Below are 19,788 nucleotides of genomic sequence, written 5' to 3'. Positions count from 1 at the left end.
GTAAGAGACGCTTGGCAGCCCTATCGGTGTGTGTTTAAAGTAAGTGTTTGTGTCAGTGTGCATTTGTAGTCACCCAGCTGCCTGATTGCATGCAGGGATGCGAATGTGTGATGATTAGAGAGTGGATCTTATCTTATGCACAGGGGCACGATTCTGCTTTTGTTCTGCGCCAAACCCCCTTCTTGCCCACCTGGGCTGGAACTCCTGCAGCTTGGACGACTGCCATGTGTTAGACTTCACTGGTTTGGAACTGCTGCGGCATCTCTGGTTTAAACTGAGGAAGCGAGGGGGGAAAAAATACTCTCTTTCATATCTCAAAGCACCAAGACAGAATTACGCACCAAGCCAGCACACACACTAAAGCCACATCTCCACATGATCAAACAGATGACTGATTGCACAGGCCTCAGGGAAATGAGAGAAAGGGGGGGGGATGAAGAATGAAATGGGTGGTGGTTTTGCAAAGAAGCTTTGCACCTCAATGACATCAAATCTGTGCATAAGAGTGTGTGACAAAGAAGGCAGCGAGACGGAAAGGTTTTGATTAGAGAGCTGTTTGTGGTTTTGGGTGCATGGGTGTGTTAGATTGGAAGCTGCGTCCATTATACGGAAAGCAATGTGAAGGGAAAAGTCAGAAAGAGAGTGGAAAAAGGAACGAGACAGAGAATATGTCCATAAATGTGTGTAGAAACTAAACAGGTCCTGTGGGGGGTGCTGTAACCATATCTTGGGAATATGATGTAAAACTTATCTTCTTCTTACATGTGAGCTAAATATAACAGTTTCTTCTTAATACAAGAATGGTTAAAGGTGAAGTATGTAATTTGGCGCCACTATTGTTACCAAAGGAAACTGCAAAAATAACGATTGGTTTTTAACAGGTTCCCCAAACACTCTGTCTCCCATTGGTTGGGCAAACAGATAGTCCCACCCCCAAATTCATGCTATTGGTTGAGTTGCATTTTTAGGTGTGTCTTGGTGTTCAAACCAAAAGAGCAATGTTTTAAAAGTGCCAAAAACACTTGTTTGTTTTGGCATATTAAGTTGGGATACAATTTTTTTTAGCACCTTTAACTTTTCCGATTTGTTTTGCCTAAATGCTGAAATAACAGACTGTATTAAATAACTCATAAATGAATAAATATTATAAATAATATTTATAATTATAAACAAATGAATTAATAAATCAAAATAACTCAATTACACAGTCGTGCCATCTTTCATTACTAGCAAAACCACTGGTGATCATTATGAAACATGAACTGTACTGACCGTTACCTTTAGTTATGAAATTCAGCTGTTATTTCTTCAAATAAACTCTTGAGATGTGAAACACTGAGTTTGTGCAGCTTGTCTGGCAATTAGACACTGGATTTTATCATCACAGCAAACCACAAGTGGTGAAACTCAGCAACATGGTCTGGCGCTCCTCAGGGTTATGTCCGCGGTCCAACTCTGTTCTCACTCGTCACTTCTTTACTGCAACAAACACATTACTAAATGAATGACTGATCGACACAGCAGTCACAAACAGTTATGAGGCTGTGGCCAAAAATGATATCACAGAGGGCTTAAGAAGAATTCAGATTCAGAGTTAATGAGTTCACACGGCAGTCCATATGCGAAAAGATTTTGTGTTTAGTGGGCTACACATTTAATTTACCTTACCTAGCAAAAAACAAAACAAAAACAAAAACAAAAAACCCACTCTAATCCATCCAATTTCTATGCATTTCTGAATCCAAGCATATAAGTTAACTCTTCAACTTGACCTCATGAACATAACACAGAATCCAAATCACTCAGGTCATAAACACTTCAATGCATTGGCTGCAGCATCGAAATACAAAGTGCCAGTTTCATGGCACTCTCACCAACACATTAAACACCATTAATGACTAAACTTGTACTCATAATTTACCTCATATGCATTAAATCCATTTAATATATCATTATATTAAATATTATTTATAGCTGGTATTTTTTAATGCTATCTAGGGTCACATGTCATATACTAACAGATTTATTTTGTTGGACTGTACTTTCACTGTGTTATCTCTGCTGTATTGCATTTCAAAATCATAGCAGCTGGCAGAGTCAAGTTCTAATTTCAATATACCAAAACTTTTTTCTCAGATGGCACTGTGCCATCGCTTTTTAACACCTACTCTATGCCCATATTATATGTGTATATGAGGTAAAGGGAGAAAAGATTTAAAGTATTACAAAGTTAATGCAGGAAACCTTCTGCTTACGTTGCATCAGTCAAACTTTGTTTATATATAGGTGTGTGTGTTTGATTAACACATTTATGTTTAATCTAATGTTGCGGGTAGGTTTCTCAACTTGCTGGCTTTGATTGTGCCCTTTTGCACCTTACCCTGAGTGCTCCCCAGAGGGTTAATGCTTGGAGGTTACAAGTTCCCTCCTCTTTTCTCTCTCTCTCTCTCTCTCTCTCTCTCCCTCCCTCCCTCTCAGATTCTCGCTCCGCTCTCTAGCTCCTCTCAACTGAGTAACCCAAAGACAGACTCTTACAAACACCACACAGGTTTATCATCACCAGAGAGAGCACAGAATTAACAAGGGACGGACTTTCAAGCACCATCAAGAGAGGAGATCTTGCAAACTCAGTCAATGAGTTCTACCATGAATGGAAAATTTCATGTTTGAAGATGAAACTTGGATTAAGTGGATTAAGTTGATCTGCATAACTGGTAATCTCTCATCTGACACGCTCTCATTGACGTGAACATCCAGGAGAGGAGCATTTCCAAAGCTTTTTCTTTTCAACCCTACATTGATTGTAAAGTGATTTGGTGACTGTTAGTACCTGGTCATGGCTGAGGAGAGACTTGTTCACCTGTTGAATACAACTTGGGTGGTTTTTCTCATGCAAGGTCAGTTAACTTGTTGTCTTTTATACTCTTTCCATCTGTCATTCTAAATGAAGCATTTCAAGATGCTATTTAAAATATTTTTATTAAAAAAAATCATGAAAGCACGTGATCATACGCCTGATACATTTGAATCATAAAATGTTTTTTATATTGTGACGCCACAGAAAAAAAGCTTTTGGAGTCATACAATGTGCTTTTTATTCTCTAAAACAAACTGGTGCTTTAAAGCAGTGGTTCTTAATCCTGGTCTCCCATATCTGACACACCCAATTCAGGTCTTGGAGCCTCTACTAATAGGCTGATTATATAAATCGGGTGAGTTAAGTAAGCGAGATATCCAAAATGTGCAGTTTTTCAGAACCGGGACTGGGAACCACTGTTGTGAAGAAACAGTGAACAACCTACAATGCAACTGCATTAACTTCATATATTAAAAATCACCATACAGCAACTCAAAAAACTATACAGCCAAAAATGTAAGAAAAGTGTTCTTTGCTGAACCTAAAGAACCTTCATTTTTATCATATGAGTACAGCCTAGATCTGCATTTATCACAGATCCAACCAGGCAAATCAATCATTATAAATCAGAAACATATACGATTAATTTTTATGGCACATTTGAATGAATGAATCTTGTGTCTTATATTAATGTAAAATAATCACAAATATGAATTATGAGAATCTTAAGTATAAGCTAGCTTAAGAATGGCTTAGTGTTAATGTGTTAAAGTATGAGAGCTGCCAAGCAAAACACCTTCATTATCGAGACCAACATGTCTGAGCATTTTCTAGTGTATCAAAGTTTTACTGCATTTTTTTTTGTCTGGATTTCATAAGAGTAATTAAGATCTAAAGGATGACAAACAGCTCTCAGGGAAAGGTTCAGTTAAAGTTTTAGAGGTAATTCCAGCTATAATTAACCTTAATAAAACCAATGACAAAACTAAACTTGTCCATAAATTGTTAAAAGAAACACATGCAACTCACACTTGCACCCTTTCAGAATACTTTAGCTGATCTTGGTGGGACATTTGTGCATGTGTAAAACATACAGCGGGGTATAAAAGTAAAAAAAAAAAAAAAAATGCTTCTGATTTGCATGCAAATAATATATTCCAAATATAGGCCTAAATGTAAATGAAATATGTTTGAATTCACATTTTGAATTCTTAAAAAAAAGTTTTTGCAGCACCTCATCAACTACTGTATTGTCGCTATGTATGGTCTACAAAGTTGTTTTGACATGAAAAAGGTTCTTCAGATCAGCATGTCAGTTTCTGGCTTCTTTAAAGCACCACACAGACGGTTTTCTAAAGAAATAAAGAATAAATGTCAGTTCAGGAACTTTAAAAGGTTCTCCAATGGCATAAGGTTATAACTTTCATTTTTAAGAGTGCACAAGTAACAGAAATTTGGCTTGTTCTCCGGGAAAATCACTGTAAGTTAGTCAGGTGAAGTTGAAAGCGCTTTAAATATAAATAGCAAAGAGTTTGGCTCGACACTGTGATCTTACTCTCACCTTTCCCCATGCACCACTCTTTTCACCTGTCAGTCTCCTCCATGGGCCCCGGACCCCCATTTTTGTTCCAGGCTCTTTTAAAGTTAGCAGGGGTTTAGAGGAGGCCATTGTTTCCTGTGAAAGCAGATCACAGCCGTGGAACTAATGCCACCATTAAAATAATGATTAGAGTAACAGGCCAGCACCATTAACGACCCCTTCTGTTCGTATGCCATTTAGTGGCTGTTTTTCTTCTACGCTCTCGTTCCTTTCAGTCAGGGATGGTTAGGGTGATGAAGAAAGCAATAGGCTTCTGTTCTCACTATCAGGCCGCCTACAGAATGAGAGAGAGGGAAAGACTGGTGCAATTACACCCGCCCCCCAATGACTCATGGCAGTTACCCATGACCTCAGAGGTCAGTATGTGTGCATTTATGTGCCTGTACTTTCTCTTTTATTACAAAACATGGGATTCTTTCATCAAACAGTGGAATTAAATCTGTGAAAATGATTAATATCATGCCCATGCGCTTGAGTAATCTGCCAAAACAGATGCTAAATGCAACGCTGTATTGTTGTTGGCTGTTACACTTTGTCTACTTTGATTTAAAGTGGAAAATTATTTAACACAAGGTGATTTTACAAGAAGCTGCACCTCAACAATGATTAAAAAAAAACCATGAAGGCTTTCCAGCATTACAAGGAATCGCCACTGTAATTCTTCCAGCTGTTTGGCATTGTCTGTTCCTCTCATTCCACCGTTTTAAAAGAAATTGTCTGCTTTGAGATGCATGAGTAATATTCATAAGCAGATGACATGAGAGAAAGCCTGTCAGCCATTTATAGATAAAAGGAGGCCCAGTGCTTGTCAGAGAGACTTTGACTAATGCACAACATTTCAAAATCATCAATCAGCTATAGGAGCATATCACACCAGTTACTATCTCGTTAACTGATTTGGTATGTGGTCAGCAACAGGTTGGATTACTGCATATGGCTGACTAATGTTAGTGAATGTTTGCAAAAAACAAAAACAAAAAAAAACTTTTCCACATTTTGATATAACATATCCCATATACATGATAATATATAATATACAATACTATTTAAAAGTTTGAAGTAAAATTTTAATTTAGATACATTTACAAATTACAAATTTATAAATTCTTCATTTATAAAGTAAGAAATTAATATGTTTATATAGCAGGGATGCTTTACATTTATCAAAAGTAACAGTAAAGATATTTATAATGATACAAATGACTTCTATTTCAAATAAAGGACTTCTATTTCAATTTTTTTTCAAGCTTATTTATAAAAAATCCTGACAAAATTATATCATGGTTTACACAGAAATATTAAGCAACGCAACTGTGGTTAACATTGATGATAATAAAAAGATGTTTCTTGAGCAGCAAATTGGCATATTAGAGTGATTTCTGAAGATTCATGTGACGCTGAAGACTGGAGTAATGATGCTGAAAATTCAGCTTTGCATCACATAAATAAATTACATTTTAAAATATATTAAAATAGAAAACTGTTATTTTAAATTGTAATATTATTTCATAATATCACTGTTTTACTGTATTTTTGATCAAATAACTGAAGCCTTTGCAAGCATAAGAGACTTTAAAAAATATCTTTAAAAAATCATACCATCATACATGTGAAAGTGATATTAGATGAAATTATTAAATATCACTGTAATATTGCAGTTTTTTTTTTTTATTAGGGTGGAATTTGGCACACAATTTAATAAAGTTAACTGCATTTGTGCCATAATTTGCCTTAACACTCAATTAATAATCAAATACTTGTTGTTTTTGATTAGGCTAGCAAGATATTGCATTAACTACATCCAAATACCAAACAAAACTAAAAAAAAATTAGGGATAAGTTACACAGGAGTTCTGCTGGTTAGTCACTATCAGTAATGTTGAGTTAACCCTAGGGGTAACCGTTACTTTGAGGGAGAAACTTTCTCATAATCCCTTATCTAAATGAAAACAACTGCTAGATTAAGTAGGTTTAACGTTCATGAAAAGACAACAATGCTGCAGAATTGTAAGGAAGTTGAGTGATGAGAAGAATTCTGGGGAAAAAAAGCACACATACACCCACCATTTCTTACATAGATGTAGATATAACTGCTCTGTACACAAATCGTATTCACATTCACTTGCACGTATCAAGAGACAAACATATTCTCCTACTCTTTTCATAAACATATGCACATGAACAAGCGTTCACACACCTTTGTTGCCCCCAGCGCTTATATGCATGCACACACATGCAGACTTGACTCTGAAACTTTACCTTTCTGTAACTGTACTTCATCAGACAAAAAGATTGTGACAGAGGGAGAGGGAGAGGAAGCGAGGAATCTGAGCTCTATCCAAAGTAAATGAGGTGTAAATGGGAGTTTTTTCATCAGGGAGCAGTTATCAAAGCAGGGGCCGGTGGGAGAGAGAGTCGGACCCGAGGCACAAAGGCAGTTAAAACACTGAAAAAGGGCCATTTCATGCATGTGGCAATACTGTAGTACAGTGATGATGGTATCAGATGGTGCTTTGATATATGTAGTGGTTCTGAATCATTACAATATTCATATACCATGATATATACAGCATGATCCAAAAGTCTAAATTATTATTATTTTTAATTTAAACATAAAATAAATGAAGGTTTAGGATTTTGAAAATGTAAAATAAAGTTATGATGTAAAATTAAGAAATCTTTTAACATTCTGATCCATTTCCAGGTTGAGTGCACATTGTCATTAAAACAAAATACTATAAAATAATTAATAATTAACTAGTATTAATTCTAATAGTAAAATTAGTAAATATAATTTTTTACTCTAAAAAATGTATTACATTAATTTGATTAAGTTGAAGTACTAGCCTAAATAAATAAAACACTATTAAAACTTGAAAAAATGAATAAAAGTGACCAAAAAAATAAAAATTCAAATTAAAACTTCAACTATAATTAAAATGAAAACTGAAAAAATAAATCAAAAATCGAATTCAAAATATATATAAAAAAAAAAAAAAAGTATATGACTGATAGTAAAATAACACTGGTCTGACGTGACTGAAAATGAGGCCATGTGTACAGTCTGTTCAATATTCTGTTCAAGACTTTCAACTAGACTTTTTTGTGTCCTTTGGAATAACTCGTTTTTAATGTTTTTGAATAAATGATAAAAACTTGTGTCTCTCACAGTCTCATTTTCATTCACATTATATTAAATAGGCAATGGCAGGAGGAATACTGTAGTGGTAGAGAGGAAAGGGGATGTTTTATTTTTGGCCACTCTTCAGTAATGACGCATTAGGGGTGAGAGAGAAGCTGTCCAAATTGAAATGACAAATAAAAACAAATACATGAAACCGACAAAGGTACTTTTGCTAGCCTCACTTCATCTATAAATCAATGTCTCCAGTGTGTGTGTGTCTGGGGGTGTTGAATGGTTGGAATATTAAGACAGGTAGTTTACTTTGGCTCACACTAAAGGGAATTGCCTGTAAGCAAAGAGACCACACACATTCACCCACAGCGCCCTCTGCTGCTCAATATCATGCACTGCCGCTTTGACTGAGACGCACCAGCGCTTCCGTACCATTTATATGGGAGATAGAAAGATAAGAGAAAGAGAGAGAGAGAAATTGTAAAATAGATAGGATCTCGCCGTGAAATCTTCACAAAATTTACACCATGGCTACACTGAGAGCTAATCGTATAACCCAACACAACACAGCACAACCACAGCGCTTCTATTAACCAATTAAAGGGGCGTCTCTCTCTCTCTCTCCCTCCCTCTCTCTCTCACACACACACACACACACACACACGCGCGCGCGAGCACGGATAATCGATAACTCACCTTGAAAAGTGATCCAAAGGCAGTCATTTTCATGAATGGGTTCTTTTTTCGACATTAGCGACAGCGACGTTAGCTTTACAAGTTGGTTCAACTGTAGCCTATGCAAATGCTAACGAACAATACAGTAACTTTCAGCGATTATAGGCTTTTAAAACATGTAAACGTCACGTTTACAAACAGGTTGAGCACTTTTAATTTTGAAATGGTACTAAAAGCAGCTTTCAACCCAAGTTTTTGAAGCGCTGCGCCAGAGGTTTTGCAACAGGCAACCAATCATAAACATGAAGAGTGCCTGCCTCATGAAATATTCATGAGCCCTGAACTCTGAGAGAAGCAGTTGAGCGACAAACGTAAATAATATTTTAGAAACTTACAATGTAAGTTAAAATCTGACTACCCATAGTAAAGTATTTGAAATATGGGGAAACTAGGCTGAAAATTACCCTGGTTTACAATTTCAAGTGTGAAAAGCCTAGAAGCTATTTCTACTCTATGTTCAAGTGATCCACATGCAGATAGTAACATAAAACAGGCCTGCACTGAATAAAAAAAACCATCTTGATTAGAGGCTGCTGAACCACCAAAACAACCGTAAACAGGCAGCTGAAAAGCACTAACTCTATCTAGCATTATCACTTTATTGTAATCATGACCTACACGTCTGCTTTCACACTGGCTCCGTATTGGGGGGAAAAAAAACTTTAAAAAGCAGTCTGGATCCCTCCCAAACAGCATGAGGAAATAATTCCCTTCTTTAGGGCAAACAACTAGACCCAGCTTGACATGCTCAATAAATGCTCTGTAATTATGCAATCAGAGAAATTTTAGGGCTACAGTTAACAAATGTGAATAAAGGCTTTTCTGTTTAGTACTTTTCTGAGAGAAGTTTTATCTGATTAAAAGTTCCATCGAACTGTTTGAAAAACTATAAATTAATACACGGCGATATATTTTATCTCAAATCAAAAGAACAGAGAGCAAAGATACATAACCCTACCATTCAAAAATGTTTTTTTTTTTTTGGCATAATATATATATATATATATATATATATAAAATACTTAAATATTACTTTTAAATAATACTTTTATTCAGCAAGGATACATTAAATTGCTTAAAAGTGACAATAAAGGCATTTATAATGTTAAAAAACATTTCTATTTTGAATAAATGGTGTTCTATTGCGTTATTCATTAAAAAAAATCCTTAAAAAACATATCATGGTTCCTGCAAATATTGTGGTGTGCATAAGAGACTTAAAATGTTATGTCCCCAAACTTTTGAATAGTACTGCATATTGAAATTATTTTTAAAAAGTATTTGTACTTTAAATTAAATTAAAAACCTCACACATCTAATTTATAATTAAAAGTATTTCCTGAGTTTTGCAAGGAAATCAAAACTGTCAAGATGCAATAATCTTAAATGTCCTAAAGCAGGCTTAATTTTCTTTCAATTTCAGGTTGAAATGTGACTTTGAAATGTTATAACTGTTTGTAATTGGAATAATTATTTGACATTTGCCACAAGAGTCAATGAAGTCCCAAATAAAGTTGTTTCTCTCCTTCCCACCCTTCTCTTTGGAGCAAGTTTGATAGAAGAGCTCATGTTTTGTGCCCATGTATAGTGAAGCACTTCTCAGCATGCAACTTCCCAAAGTTCTCCCTCTGCTAATGAGGTTTACTACACCATATATCTATAATGTTCTTACTCAAGGACAGCTCTGTGGTGAGGCCAACGGCAAGGAGATTTACCGATCAAACAAAGATGCCCAGTGCCATGTTGACAAATCTCACTCCTCGTGAGCTGGAACCATGTTTGCTTTTCTGTCTGTTTAAAAAAATTGTCAAAAATTGTTGTTTTCATTGGCCAGTGCCACATATCCCTTCCCATTCCCTTGAAGATGGTGTCTGATTGAAGTGACATGCCAAACCTCTGGCCTCCCGCCCCTCACCACAAATCGCGGTCAGAGCAGGATTGGGATCTATATATGGCTCTAATAGACCTCATCACGTTTCATTACACGGAAAATTACAGAAATGCAAAATCCTTCAACCACTTCCAGTTCAGCAAAATCCTGTTTATGGACCGTAAAAGACCGTGAAGTGAAAATGCTCCTCTTGGAGGTTTTTTATTTTTTTTATTTTATTGCTGGAGGTACCAAAGCTTTTTGAAGTGTCTGAGGTTTTTAAAGGTTTAATTTATTCGGAAATGTGGTGACAGAGTCATGAAAAGAGATCAGCACATTATTGCAAACTTAGACCTTCTGGAATGATTTCAATGAAGCCCTTTGGATTTAATATATTGGCAACTATTACAAGCAACAACAATACACATAAACTGTTAATTGGGACTAGCTTAAAAATTAAGACCTGCACTTTAAGGAAATATTTTTATTAAAAACATTAACATATAGAAATTTTTAGGATTTAAAATATCCATTTTTAAATAAAAAATACCTTTTCTTTTTCATTACAACTTCAATAATGAAAAGAAAACAAACTTAATGATACAGTTCACCCAAAAATTAAAATTTGCTGAAACTAGTCACCATCAGGCCATGCAAGATGTTGATGAGTTTGTTTCTTTATTGGAACAGATTTGGAGAAATGTAGCATTATATCACTTGCTCACCAATGGATCCTCTGCGCTGAATGGGTGCCGTCAGAATGAGAGTCCAAACAGCTGATAAAAACATCACAATAATACACACAATTCTAGTCCATCAATTAATTTCTTGTGAAGTGAAAACCTGTGTGTTTGTAAGAAACAAATCCATCAAGGCATTTTTCAAACCGTTGTTTTTCTAGGATAATATTGCATTTTCCAGTCAATAAGTCATTTTATCTGAATTAGGAGAGAAATATGTCGGTGGATTTTGATGTGAGAGGACAACAGCATGGACTTTTTCTCTGGAAGAAGCATTATTAACAGTTATGAATTTTGGCAGGAAGCGACAGTTTGAAGTTAAAAGTGCCTTAATGATGGATTTGTTTCTACTGATGGAGTGAAGTCCATTATTATGGATTATTTTGATGTTATCAGCTATTTGGACTCTCATTCTGACTGCACTCATTCACTGCAGAGGACCCATTGGTAAGGCAAGTGATAATGCTACATTTCTGCTCAGATGACGTGACTGATCTACATTTAAGGATGATCTGAGGGTGATTTTTGGGTTATTTATTTTAAGCAAGATTAGGTCAAAACCTAAATCACACTTTTATATAAACTAAGCTTTCATGGAGGCAGATGCAATAATGCAATGTCTGCATTAACATACATACAGACTGATAATTTCCGTCTCTCTCCTCAGTTTTGTGTGTGAGGGGCAGTAAGCTTTGGGAAGTGCCCACCGCCCCACTCGTACCCCATGCCAACCTCAGCACGAGACTGTTTTGGGAGCCACAGTGCCAGACTCAGCTACGCCATCTACAGAACGAAGCAAGAATCACAGCCACCATACCACCCAAACTGGAGGGCCACTGGGTGTCAAGCAGGTAAGAGACACACTTTTCTACTTTTAAAGTCAACGTGAATACAGATTCGACCCAATTTGTTTCAATGCAAAATCTTGGTCTTATTGTGAATGATTTGTCAGTGCATATTATCGGTGTTGAGAAACCTACTCTGAAACTGAAGCAACAAGCCAAGCGTCATTTAAAGTAGTTCAGTCATTTTGTCTCATGGAATATCCTTCACTTGAAAATGCATCACATGGAATTAAAGTGGTTTGCAACTGCCATAACTAACTTTTTGACTTTAAATATTGTTCTTTTCTTCTCAGATGTGAAGTGCGACCCGGCCCAGAATTCCTCACTCGATCGTACACATTTTACCAAAGCCCCACACGTCTCTTCAGGGCCCTCCAGCACTATTACTCTGACAGCGAGTGCCACATCCCAACCTACTCTCTTGTAATCAAGGGTAAACTGCAGCTACACCAGGCCTCGTGGATCACCCGTGGAGCCACTGAAGCAGAGCACCACCTCCATAAAGTAGGAATGGTCATTCACAGCCAGAAGGCCGCTCATCAGCTCTCTAGCCGCCTGCCCTCTTCCTGCCTGGGGCTCAAATCTGGAGGACACCTGGTGCCCCATCGCTTCTATGAACTCTTCAACGCCAAAGCAGAGAAAGACTGCCTAGGTGCTCTTGGGTTCTCCATGATGGAGCTGGAGTTGCTGCGGGTGGAGACCCATCACCATCCGCACAGCAGGCCACCTCAGGAGCTCTTCTTAGGGGATGTGCACACAGACTGGAAGGAAAGGGTGCACCACAGACCGACTGGTTACCAGGAGCCTCTGCAGAATGCTATGGTAAGAGTAAAGACTACTAATTTTTTTTTTTTTTTTGATTAAAAACTGCTTAGGACTGCTAAGATAAAATGCTGACTATATTCAATTACCTTTATCAACCATGCACTCTAAAAATAGAGGTTCAGAAAGGAGGTTTTCACAATGATACCATAGAACAAGGTTCCTCAAATCTTTCCCTGGAGGGCCAATCTTCTGCAGAGTTTAGCTCCAACTCATAATCAAACTCACCTAGCTGTGATTTTCTAATGATCTTGAAGACACTGATTAGCATGCTCAGGTGTGTTTGATTAGGGTTAGAGCTAAACTCTGCAGGAAAGTGGATCTCGTGGGCCAGATTTGAGGATCCCTGCCATAGAACAAACATTTTTGGTTCCCCAAAGAACCTTTTAGTGAACAGTTTAAAAAAAAAAAAAAAATTTTTTAGTGTAAAGAACATTTGAATAATTTAAAGAAGCTTTTTTTCCCCCACTATAAAGAACCTTTTGTGGAATTGAAGGTTTCTGCAGATGATAAAAGGTTTCCCATGGAACCATAGATGTCAATAAAGAACCTTTATTTTTAAGAGTGTGGAACCTTTCCAATCCACAAGAGGTTCTGTATAGTGGGAAAAAAATATTAGATTAATTTTTTTTTTTTTTTTGTGGAAACCATTTTTCCAGGATGTTTAGATGAATAGAAAGTTCAAAAGATCAGTATTCAAAATCTTTTGCAACATTTTAAATATCTTTTCTGTCACTTTCTGTCAATTTAATGCTCCCTTGCTGAATATAAGTATTAATTTCTTCCAAAATAAATAAAATAAATAAATAGAACTGACGCCAACCTTAAAATTAACAAAATCCTCGTTTTTACTCTCAGCACCACATCCACCCATGCCCAGTGTGCGCCCTGGTATACCGAGCCTCTGAACAGCATCCACCCATCCTTCCTCCATCCCCTCCCATCCCTCTGGATCTAAATGGAAACTGGGTGAGTCAACGCTGCGAGTCCCATCCAGCTGTCCTTTTCCTCACTCGCCTTTTTGTTTTCAACGAGAAGCAACGCACTTGGGACGGGACCTACCAACATTACTCCGACCCAATGTGCCGCCAGCCCAGCTTTACACTATTGGCATCAGGTCATTATGTTAAAGTGGGACAGTCAGCTAAAGTACGTGGGGCCACCGAGCTCGTCTTTAAGGTGACACGAGCAAAAGTGATCGTGTATGACCAAGCACTGCTGCGGGAATTGAATTCAACGCAAAATGGAAGATGTGGGCAGCCGGGCGGGTGGGAGACGGGTGTCGAGCAAGACATAACCTGGACGGACGGATGCGACGCATTGGGAATACGACTTCCGCACAAAGAGTATGAGCTGTTTAAGATGGGGGTGGATCATAAAGGGCGCCCCCTGTTGTTCATTGGGGAAAGGCCCACAGATGGATCCAGCCCAGATCGACCTGCAAAAAGGCCAACGTCCTTTCAGACACCAATGGTGCAATGCAGCACAAGGGTTGGGGTGGAGCCACGCTACAGTTCCTACAGTGATCATTCAACAGGACCTAAGATAAGCTCTGCTAATGCACTGCACTCTTCGTTGATTCTGCTGTCTGTTCTAAATGCATGGTGCTGGAATATTTATCTTTTCTAAAATTTGACGTGCCATTCACGTTCACTGATCAAATTCTGACCCATTTATTACGGGCACTGTACAATCTGATAGACTGGAGGATTGTTCTTTTTGGTGCTATAACAAAACGCTTGCTGCAAATGCTCTGAAATATGACACTTTTTTTAATCTAAGAAATCTCCATAAAGCAAAATTTTTACATAGAAACTTCCTTTTATCATATAGTATGTAAGCATTATTTTTGATGTCTGCAATCTGAAGCGTCGTTTCATATGAACTCCAGAAGAATACTACATGGATATCTATTCAAAACCTGAATGTTCTGTAGAAAGTATATTTGCCAACATTCCATCAAGATAAACAGTTACATGTCAAGTACTTCAAATATTTACCAGTGTACAACCAATGGTGTGAATCTGGGGCGGGACCATCTGTTGGACCGACCAACAGGAAGAAGTGTTTGAAAACAGTCATTATATCTGCAATTCTTCAGCTTTAAAACCAGATATGGGAGATACAGATAGACATTCAGATTCCCTTTCGACTGTAAATGAAGAAAGAAGATTTCCAAAAAAAAAATATAAACACGCTGGAAGTCAAAATGCCTTTTTCTGATCTTGTATGTCCTAATTATTTGATCTGAAATGCATATATGGACTACATTCAACATAAAATACCCTGTATTATTTCAATATTATGCTGTTGTCTTCAAGACAAGGAGACTTAGCTAATTTTTGCCATCTAATAAATTTTATGTAGCTTTAATCTTCTAATAATGGTGAGGGTGAACATATTTATTGCTACTATTAAAGTAATTTTGATAAGAAACTTAATGGATGTTTTTTTGAACTGATTCTCTATTAACATATCTACATATATAGTACTGTACAAAATGTATTGTGTGTGACTATGCACGTTCGGTGAGCTCTTGCACAATGGTTCAATTCACATCCAGTGTTGAATACATGTGCAAGACATTTGAATAGAGCTGTCATATGGCTTCCACATTATGCTCGCGCTCGCCAATATCTGAAGCGTAAGTTCTCAGAACTCTGCATACAATTCACTCCCTCTGTTTATTTGGAAGAACAGGAAGTGTTCAACTCATTCAGTCTTAGTTTAGCAGAGCGTGCGATTTTCTGTTTTTACAGAGTGGAGCGATTCCTTGTTCTGGAGGCAATCTTTGAACCCCAAAAAAATTCCAAGACGTCCAAATGAATCTGTCAAACATAAAAATGCATGATATTGCTTGTTATAGTTTTGACACGACCCCTACAAAAATGTACCATAGTAGTCATAATTTCAAAATTGGATATAAAATAAATAAATATGGGATATAAAAAAAGCGAGAAATAGGCCTACCATATTAGTTTATATGGTTCAGAAACAATTGCTGTAGATGTGCATTTTAGCAGTTACCATTTTAATAAGTTAATCCTTAATTACATGCATAAATGCGTGTATAATGAAATAATCAGAGATGCCAGGCACTCATGAAATCCTACATATGTTCATACTCATTTTCAGATTTGGTATACAGCAAAATCCCACTCCCACTACATATATTTGTGTGTATGTATCGAATTATTTTGTAATAATCAATTAATATAAACTTTATATAATATGCAGCGTTTTCTTTTTTACATTATTCACAAGATTTCATAGGTTTAACATTTTTATTCTATCTTAAAATACCTTTTTTTTTTTTGGCTTTTGGCTTCAAATATGAAGATGAATCACATAAAAATATTGCGACTCTCATATATGGGTGGGTGGGTTGTTTTATGGCTTGTCACAATTAAGAAAGCCCCTGTGGAGAAAATGCATGGCACAAATACTTACAGAACAAAATCACTGAAAAAAACTGTGCTGTTGCATTATGTGGGGGGAAAAGCTGCTTGTATGCAAAAATGACAATCCTATAAAGTGTTGTCTTATTAATCACAGATGTTCTCAGCATTTGCACTTACCAGATAACAGCCAAACCCAGAGTTCAAACCTAACAGTAAAAAATGAAAAGAAATTGGAATAACCCTTAATTTTGAAATGTTTAGCCTTAATAAGCAATGTCATATGGCCAGCCATTACCCAAAATACTCAAGAGACTTCCGCTTTTCTCTCTATTTCTTTTTACTTATCTTAGATCTACGTCATTAAAACCATCTGCGGGCTTATTCCTGTTAAACAACTCTTTTGGAATCATGAAACGATGGAGTTTGTGGTTTTTCTGTTAAAAGCAATGAAATAATGGTCGCTGGCCGAGGGACGGAACGGAAGAGAGCGCGGAGGGCAAAACGAGTCAGCGAGTCACATCCAAAAGGCAGCAGATTGTTCGTATTAAATCGTGTCTGTGACGGTGGCTCTGGGTGCCATGAGGTAATGCTTTCTGATTGTAACAAGAGTTCCGAACGTTGGGAATTTGGAAATATTAAATAAAGAGCAGGAGAACAAGTCAGCATACTGACAGTGGCATACAGCGAGCTCGCCAATAACAGCAGATGACTGTAGAAGTCCAGAAAATATGATTAAAAATAAGTGACAATTTTCAGAGGTCTTTCTGTGGTTACAGTTAAACTAATAAAAGCCAACTGTAGGAAGATCATATTGCGAAAAAAGCCTTTGGCTTGTAATCACGCTTCTTGCTTGTCAAAAGAATCTATAAAAAGATTTAACACAAGGCCTATTTTGCACTGTTCAATGAAAAGTTACGAAGCATAACAGTATGACTGTGTCCTAGTTACATTGTCTTTGCGCCGTGCTCTCCTGCTCTAATTATTATTGCTAACGGGATGGGCGGCTTTGATCATTGGCTCTTGTGATCAGAAACAACACACTACAGCCGCCGTTCTAAACTAGTGGGTCGTGCAGAGCCAGGATGACAAAATAAACCGGCTTATCAACTTTTAAACATGTCTTTTGTTTTGACATCAAAGGCTGTGTGCATCTGCCACTGGTAGAATAGCGTGACATCCTCAAAAACCGCAAACAAAACTATGCAAGGTGAACAAAAACGCGAGCCAGACTGTGTTAAATTCACTACAGAAGAGGACGAACTTGGAAAGTGCATGGTGTGGGGAATTACTGCTGCCGAGAGCATGAAACCATTACAAGTCAAGAGACATTTTCCATTACTGTTCACTGTTCGGGATTTCACTGATAAGATTTTTTTTTTTGAAGGAAAGTAGCCTAATATGGTTATTCAGGAAAGAGGCATTAAATGTATCAAAAATGAAAGCAAAGACATTCATAATGTTGCAAAAAAGTATATTTTAAATCAATTCTGTTCTTTTGAACTTTCTATTCATAAAGAATCCAGAAAAAAAAAAATGCATCACTGTCTCCACAAAAACATTATACAACTGTTTTCAACATTGATAATAATAAGAAATGTTTCATGAGCAGCAAATCAGCATATCAGAATGACCTCTAAAGGATCACGTGAGACTGAAGACTGTAGTACGATGCTGAAAATTGCAATAATATTTGAAGAGCTCATTTGCAAAAACAGATAACTCCGTTTTTAACATGTCGGAGTTCAGAAATCATGTTTTTTCATTGTGTATTTTAATTAATCTCAATCAAACTGCAGTTGGGTTATTTTAACTAGGTTAAAAATAAAAAAACAAACAAAAAAAAAAAACAGCTAACTAACACAAAAACATGACAACATAATGAAAAACATGTTTTTTGAAAAAAAAAACAAAAAAAAAACTGAGTTATCTGTTTTTGCAAATAAACTCTTCATTTCTTTTTTTGATCAAAAATTTTTAGATTTTTTAAAATCTTATCAATCCCGAATGTTTGAATAGTAGTGTACATCATATTAATACACTGTAAAAAGTGATAAGTTGACTTAACTTAAAAAAATTGAGGAAACCCTTTGCCTTAATTTTTAAGTAAATGATAATTAAATAAGTTAATTGAATTGTCAAGTTCACTTAACTTTTTTTTTTTTTAAATTATGTGCTTAATTTTAAGGCAACGGGTTTACTTAATTTTTTTTAAGTTAAGTCAACTTTCACTTTTTACGGTGTAATTTTGCATATTTTGCAGTTCAGTAATAATACATTTCAATAATTATATATAAAAAAAATAGATACATTTTATGTTGATTTGCCACTTAATGGTTAATTTAAAATCAGGAATTTAATACAAAAAATAATATATGCAGATAAAAACAGTAGAGTGATGAAGCACAACTAGCAATCAAAGCCGATTAGAGACAATGTTTAATTTCTGAATGCAGAATAAATGTTACTGTTGCATTTGTTGCAATCATACTAGATGCACTGATGTATCCACGAAAACCTGGCCTGCTTGGATTCAGACCTAAATTGTGGTAAACAGTCCAACAATAGTACTCAGTTCTGAAAAACATGAACCAAAGAATCAAATCAACTAGACTTGACATGCACAGTCCACTGGGGTGGAGTGATCCGTATATGGTGGTAAGTTTGCATTTTGCAATCATGCATTCGCAGAAGAACATGTTCCTGGCTGGCAAACGATAATAATTTTAAAAAAAGGTACAATAACACAATGCCAAAGTAAAATGTTTTCCTTCAGCAAATCGATGCGTCCAAACCTCAGAATCTTTGCGGGTTTGTCATAATAATTCCCAAGTAAGGAAACAATGTGAACCAACTTCTTAAACAGACTGATGAAATCCAGCCTTTGATGCAGAAATTATAAAAGTACAAAGATAACATTCCATACTTAACAGCGGCAAAAAATCCCCTCGGTCGGCCAGACAACTGACATTGCTTCAGATGTAGCAGAGATGCTTAAAAAAAAAAAAAGAGTTATTGTATCTCATTACAAAAGTATTCTTCACACATGGTAAGCATTTGCACTATTTATAAGAATCATTATTTGATGGTAGTCTTTCCAAACCATCATAAAACTGATTTCATCCCACAAAATGATACTACCTCTTGAGACCGCGCTGGTACAAGCAAGTTGCTTCATAAAAGTCTTCCAGAGTACAGTAACAGCCTCAATTTTTTAGTTACGTCAGAGCTATATTTGCCCTTATATTCTCGACTACAGACCTCCACTCACAAGCTCCATTAGAAACATCCATTACAAGGCTGTACAGTTCGGTATATGAGCTCCAGCTGTCTAATAAAACTTCAACATCAGCTAGACCCACTGACAAAGAGGAAATTTTAAAAGACATTACATATCTATAAGGTCTCTTTTATGGTATCTGTTTTCAAAGTGTAAGTGTGAGGTCCTGTAATGGATCGATTACATTCTTATGAAAAACCAGGGCAAATTTTGCTTAGACTGACCTCATTCCGTTCATGTAGTAAAAGTGCGCTTATTGTTTTAAAGTTCACAGCAGGTCATCAATCAAACAAAAAGGCGTTTATTGTTCTGCTTTGTGAGATGGAGTAAATACTCTTTACCTTCATAGAAACTTCGTAGTTGGACTTTCTCTAGTTTTTTGGCCTACTAACATCTGGCAAAGGGACTACCAATGAAAACTAGCCTTCAGCCTAATTTGGGTACATTCACATTCATGAATGTTGATTAATGTACACTGTCCCTTTTTTGTGAAATAAATAAACTA

General features: G+C 36.4%; 1 protein-coding gene across 1 annotated transcript; it reads left to right on the top strand.

Annotated features, from left to right (window-relative positions):
- Positions 1-2,549: 2,549 nt before the first annotated feature.
- Positions 2,550-15,113, top strand: apcdd1l (adenomatosis polyposis coli down-regulated 1-like). The gene is made up of 4 exons (XM_058779159.1): positions 2,550-2,897; positions 11,606-11,789; positions 12,077-12,605; positions 13,464-15,113. The coding sequence occupies exons 1-4, from the start codon at positions 2,837-2,839 to the stop codon at positions 14,232-14,234; spliced, it is 1,545 nt and encodes a 514-aa protein (XP_058635142.1). The 5' UTR covers positions 2,550-2,836; the 3' UTR covers positions 14,235-15,113.
- The last annotated feature ends 4,675 nt before the right edge of the window (positions 15,114-19,788 follow it).

Source organism: Onychostoma macrolepis, chromosome 06 (genome assembly GCF_012432095.1).
Source record: "Onychostoma macrolepis isolate SWU-2019 chromosome 06, ASM1243209v1, whole genome shotgun sequence".
Classification (NCBI taxonomy): Eukaryota; Metazoa; Chordata; class Actinopteri; order Cypriniformes; family Cyprinidae; genus Onychostoma; species Onychostoma macrolepis.
Note: the sequence above shows the minus strand (reverse complement) of the source record. Positions and strands in the feature narration are given on the sequence as shown.